Source organism: Gracilinanus agilis, unplaced genomic scaffold, assembly GCF_016433145.1.
Source record: "Gracilinanus agilis isolate LMUSP501 unplaced genomic scaffold, AgileGrace unplaced_scaffold19672, whole genome shotgun sequence".
NCBI lineage: Eukaryota > Metazoa > Chordata > Mammalia > Didelphimorphia > Didelphidae > Gracilinanus > Gracilinanus agilis.
Window position 1 is genome coordinate 174 of NW_025350996.1, and position 6,229 is coordinate 6,402.

A 6,229-nucleotide genomic window follows, 5' to 3' on the forward strand; every position below is an offset into this window, starting at 1 on the left:
CTAACAACATTGCGAACACAGGGAACTCAAAAGTCAGATATTTAAGTAGCATTTCAGCTGTTTCCTAAACTTGGGAGAATACAGAGGTCCATTCAATCTTGCTAAGATTTGACTCAAATCACTCTACCTCAGTCTAGACACTCAGATCCTATACTTTTACCAGGTTTAGGAAAATTCCAAAAAATTGAGCAGCTTTAAGCACTTACATCTTCCTTTTCTTCAGCATCCACGAGGGAAGTGAATTTATCTTCTGGTATGGGTATCTTCAGTTCATTGAACTGAAAACATAAAAATAGAGTAATAATAGTCAGTATAACTGATAACCCAGAAAAGGCTCACAGCAGCCAATCCATAACAGATCTTTCTCCAAAAAACAAAATTACCACCTCTAGGGTTGCTTAGGTTCAAATCAGATGTTTAACTTTTGGGCAATACAGTTATACTCTCTGTGCCTCGGTTTCCTAATCTGTAAAATGAGAGAGCTAGAGTAGTTTTGTTAGGGTTTTTTTAAAACCCATACTTCCATCTTAAAAATCAATACTGTGTACTGGTTCCAAGGCAGAAGAGTGGTAAGGGGGTTGGTTAAGTGACTTGGTCAGGGTCATACAGAGAGGAAGTGGCTGAGGCCAAATTTGAATCCAGAGCCTCTCATCTCTAGATCTGGCTCTCAATCCACTGAGACACCTAGATGCTCCCCTAGAGAGCTTTAAAATCTCTTCTAATTCTACATCTGTGATCCTAAAAAAATACCAACATATCTCTATTTAAAAAAATCAAACAATGGAAAGTAATTAATATAAAGGAAGGCACAAGATACAGGCTCAAAGGTAAAACAAAGGCAAGTACAGAATGGAAGAAAAGCAAAAAGTCACATATTAAGAGTATTGGGACCTATTATTTTATCCAGTCCAACTTCATACTCTATGAAGAATCTACTTCTGTAATATCTCTGATGATCAAACAGTCTATGCTTGACCTTCAATGGAAGAGAACTCATGAGTTACATGAAGCAAGTCATTTCATTTTTAGGCAGCTCTAATTCTATAAATTTTTTTTTATATAAGGACAAAATCTTTCTCCTTGTAATTTTTACTTCCTAGTTCTGCTTGTCTGCAAATACAAAGAACAAATCTAATAATTTTATCCTATATGGTATCCCTTCAGATACTTGAAGACAAATCAAACCTATCTCCTTCATTTGTGCCAAAATCCTTCTTGCCAAGTCAAAATCCTGTACTTGTACAAATGATTATTTTATACTCCATCTTCTCTGGCAAGCTGTCCTCTCCATCATCCCACTTTCTCACTAAACTTCTTGTTTACTGACTGCTTTCCTACTATCTACGAATATGTGCAAGTCTCTTCCATCTTCAAAAAAGTCATTTGATTGTCTATCCATCCCTGCTCGCTACTGTCCTATTTTTCTCCTGCCTTTCATGACTAAATTCCTTGAAAAGTCTATCTTCAACCAGGGTCTTGATTTCCTTTCCTCTCTCTTAACGGGCCTGATTTCTGGTTCCCAATCTCATGATTTAAACTGAAGCAGTTCTCTTCAAAGCTACCAATGATCTCTTAATTCCAAATCTAAATCCTCATCTTTCTTAACCTCTCTATAGCTTCGAAGACTAAGAGGATCAATGATACTTTTCTCCTAGATACTCTCTTTTTTCTGTTTCCAAGACACTATGAAACTCTTCGTGAGCTTTCCCAGTTCTCATTCTACCTGTCACATCACGGCTCAGTAGCCTATGCTGGACCTTCATCTAGGGTCTGCCTACTAAAAGGGGAAGTACTCCATGGTTCTACCTTGGATTTTCTTTTTTTCTATACTATTACACTTTGTCATCTTATTAGCTTCCCTAGATTCAATGATCATCTCTATTGAGATGATTATTTATTTATCCATCTTTAAACTCTTTCCTGACCTCCAGTCTCTCATTTCCAACTACCTGTTGGACATCTTGAACTGGTTATCCTGTACATTTAAAGTCAATATGTTCAAAATTGAAGTAATTTTTTTTCCCTTAAGCTCTCCCTTCTTCTAATTTCTGCTATTATTATTGAGAGTCTCCGTAGTCACTGAGGTTTGCTCCTACATATCATCCTAAACTCCTCATTGTGTCTCATCTAATATCCAATTTGTTGCCAAGTCTTATGATTCTGCCTTTGCAAGATGTCCCTTTCTCTCTTTTGACACTGCCCCAAAGTTTCTTCCCACCCCAGTATATCCTCCACTCAACTGTCAAAATGATCTTCCTAAAATGGTAGGTCTGACCATGTCAATAAATTCCAATGGCTCCCTATTACCTCTAAGATGAAATATGTAATCCTCTGGCTTTTAAATCCCTTCATGGTCCATTCCCTTCCAAATCCTGACTCCCCTCTCAAGTACTCTGCAATTCAATGATAATGGCTTTCTGGCTATTCCTCCAACTAGTCATTCCAACTTCATATATTTTCACCAGCTGTTCCCCCATATCTGAAATGTTGTCCTTTCATCTCTTTCCTGGGTTAGCTTGATTTCCTTCAGGACCTGGCTAAAATGTTGCTTATTATGAGAAGTCTTTCCTGATTCTCTTAAAGCTGCCTTGCAAAGATTATCTCCAATCCTATATATACCTTGATTGTACCTAGTTGTATGCATGCTGTTTCTCATCAGAAAGTGAGCCTTCCTTTGTATTCCCAGAGGTTAGCTCATTGCCTGGGACATAAAGGTGCTATGCTCACTGACTTGATTTGACAGCTATCACATCAGCCTCTGAGTCTTTTCTACTTTTCTATTTCAAGCTAAATATCTTCAGTTACTTCAACAAATGCTTATTTGAGTTTCCAGACCAAGTTAATAGACTTTATGAAGAGAAACAAGGAATGCAGCTTTGTCAGTATGCTTTTGCTTGTAAGTGACAGTAATATAAATCAAAAGGGGCACCATAAAACTTTTTTAAAAAGAGTAAGAGACTGAAGACAAGTTAGGACAGACATCTCAAGCAATCATTATTTTCCCTTGTGGATTGTAAAATTAATATTCAATATCTCCAAAGTATAATATTTATAGATTTATTAATATTTAACTAGAGCACTAGAGAACACAGAGAATCTTCCCCACTCGCTTCACGTGGAAGAGAGCTAAGGCAACAAAGACTGGTCACCACTCAATTCACATGGAAGAGAGCGCATGGCAGAGTGAACCCAAATTATATACAGACCACATAAAGACCCTCGTATTCAAAAGGCAAAAGGAATTGTGGGTAGTATAGAAAGGAAGTTTGGGTAGTGTAGTTTTAGAGGATTCAAGAACGTTCTAACTATACACCCTTTGGCTTTAAGATTTCATTGAGTTTGTTGCCCTAGAAAAGAAACAATTATCTATCACCAACTGTTCTGATTTTAAATAGTTTGTTTCTAAATCAGCCTTGGCTATTCACATCGTCATTAAATTTCCCTCTAGATCAGTGACGGGCAAACTAAGGCCTTCAGGCCAGATGCAGCCCCCTGAAATGTTCTATCCCAAAGCTGACATTATTCCTAATCTGACGAATACAATGAGTAGGATACAATACAATGAAACTTTGAAAGAGTTACCTTAGAAACTGTCAGATGGGTATTTCCTTTCCTTTGGCCCCCTCTTTAAAAAGTTTGCCCATTACTGCTCTAGACTACTAGAACTGCCAGTAACCTCTCCTCACTATCACCCTTAAAAACCCTACTTTTCCAAGATGTTATTGGTTTTCCTGCTTCCCCACTCACGAATTAATTTCAAGAAATGTCAGTAAGGTTTTTAATGGTGGCCTCACCTTCTTCTCAAAATCTTCCACAAGACCAGGCTTGGCAACATTTTCCTTGTAGAAAGCCCAGTTGATCGCTTGTGGCTTCTCAGGCAGGGCAGCCAATCTGCCCAGATTTGGAAAAGCAAGAGTTAGGACCAACATATGGCAACTAAACAAAATGTATGTTTCCCATTTTCTTCCATGAGTCAACCCAGAAATAATGTAATACCTAGACATTATAATATATAATATAATATATCCTATAATATAGAGGATACAGAACTATGAACACTTAAATTTTGATGCTACATAAATTCTTTAACTTTCTTTCAAACAGGAAGGAAAATGGAACTTTTACATTATACCATTACCCTGTCTAGAGTCAGAATCCATTAAGCTCCCTTCTCTCCTACTTACCTGGTAGTAAGAAATTCATTTTGGGATTTCAAAGCATTAGCAATGGCTTTCTGGTTTTTAGGGATGACCTCCCCAAATGCTACCCAATCAATAGTTTTCAGAGCAAGCTTTCGTCCAGCCATCTTAGAACTGGAAAACAGAGAAAACAAAATGGGTCAGAAAAGAAATAAAGAGCCCATAATGATGTAATGAAAATAAGCTCCTTAGGATGGGAGTTGTCTTTCTTTTCCTATTTTTTTAAAACCCTCAACTTATGCCTTAGAACCAATACAGAAGAATGATAAGGGCTAGAGGATAGGAGTTAAGTGACTTGCCCAGGTTCACACAGCTAAGAAGTGTCTGAGGCCAGATTTGAACCTAACATCCTGTCTCTTGGCCTGGCTCTTAATCCACTGAGCTACCCAGCTACCTCTTTTCTTTTTCTACTTTTATTCCCAGTTCTTAGCATAGAGTATATAGTAAGTATTCAATAAATGCTTTATCTAATGATTCTAAGTACAAAAAAGGCAATAAACAGTAATTCATACTTTTGAGAAACAAGACCTAGACCTATGTTACCTATTTAATATGTGCCCTTTCAATACTTGTCAATAATTTCTACAGATTGGGGGCAGCTAGGTGGCTCAGTGGATTGAGAACCAGGCGCAAAGAAAGGAGGTCATAGGTTCAAATCTGATCTCAGACACTTCCTAGGCTGTGTGACCCTGGGCATATTACTTACTCCCCACTGCCTACACTTTCTACTCTACTACTCTTCTGCCTTCGAACCAATACATAGTATTGATTCTAAGATGGAAGATAAGGGTTTTATATAGTACATAATTATAAATATATAATATAATACAACATAATATATATAATATATTAATAATTTCCACAGAGCTAGAAAGATCTGATCCTTCGAAAAGGGCTTACTCAACCAATGCAAGAGAGTAAAAGAGACATGGCAAATGACCATTTCTGGAGGCATCAGAACAAAAGAAAAATAAGATTAAACCAAGGAAGAACCTCCTGAGAGAGGTGGCAAATAAAGGGATTGGTTAAAGAAGAAGGTAGAGGAAGTTTCTTTCAGAATGAAAAAAATAGGGGGGGATGGACACTCCACCCTCTTTTTTTTTTTTTTTTTCATTTGCTTGAATGAGCTCAAAGGAAGCCCATTCCTTTGGGAATAAGGGACATCCACATCAGGATTTTTATAAATTCTTGAAAGCAAGTGGGTAGGAAAAGTATTGTATAAGGGAATACAATTCAATTTTCAAATATCCTTAGCTCGCGGGAATATCATAACCTTAAAGCTACAGAATTAAGAATGATGGGTTGGAAGGAAGACAGAATTTAGATGCTGAAAGGAACTTTACAAATCATCCACTCTCTCTCATTTTACACATGAAGAAACTGAGGCCCAGAGAGAAGCAGGGACTCGCCCAAGGTCACATATCAAGTTAAGATGGGCCTCTGTCCCCAGATTTCCACGCAATATTCTATCCCCTACGCACTGTTGTGTAAAGTTTCACTGACCCATGTCCCTGGCTCCCGTCTGACAGGTGGAGTCAGGGCCCGGGAAGTGTACTGGCCTCCTCGGGGGTACACCCTGGGAGGGAGAGAACTGGGTGCTACGGAGAAGGTCTGTTGGAGAAAATGCAAGGGCTAAAGCTGGCAGGTGCTAGGAATAAAGTAAGCAAAGGTTTGACCCCAACTCACCTTCACCGACCCCGGCGGCGTATATGCCTGGGCAGAGAGCAGCCGGAAAAAGCGTCACCGGAAATCACCTTCCAACCAATATCTCTCCGGAGTAGGCGGGCCTTCCGTCCAACCAAACCAATGGAAATAACGAGAGGGTCCCAGAGGCCCCGCCCCCTGAGGGAGGGACGTGTGCCCGGCTCGGGGTGCTGGCGGCGCAGACCCCTCCTTCCCCTGCCGTTGGGCCGGTCCGGCTCTCCCTGCCGCGGAATGGGAATGGGCCGGCCCGGGGATGCGCGGGCAGGAGGGGTCCAAGATGGCTGAACTGCAAGTGGACTCGACGGTGGGAGGGGGCGGCCTCGGGG

At 39.7% G+C, this 6,229-nt stretch overlaps 1 protein-coding gene across 1 annotated transcript; it reads right to left on the bottom strand.

Moving 5' to 3' along the window:
• Positions 1–206: 206 nt before the first annotated feature.
• On the bottom strand, positions 207–5,986 carry LOC123254313 (ATP synthase subunit d, mitochondrial-like; the record flags this gene model as incomplete). The annotated part of the gene is made up of 4 exons (XM_044683353.1): positions 5,886–5,986; positions 4,185–4,313; positions 3,795–3,891; positions 207–278 (listed from the first exon to the last, which is right to left on the bottom strand). Coding segments are annotated over exons 2-4 (291 nt in total), but the record flags the coding sequence as incomplete, so codon positions are not given.
• Between the last annotated feature and the right edge of the window lie 243 nt (positions 5,987–6,229).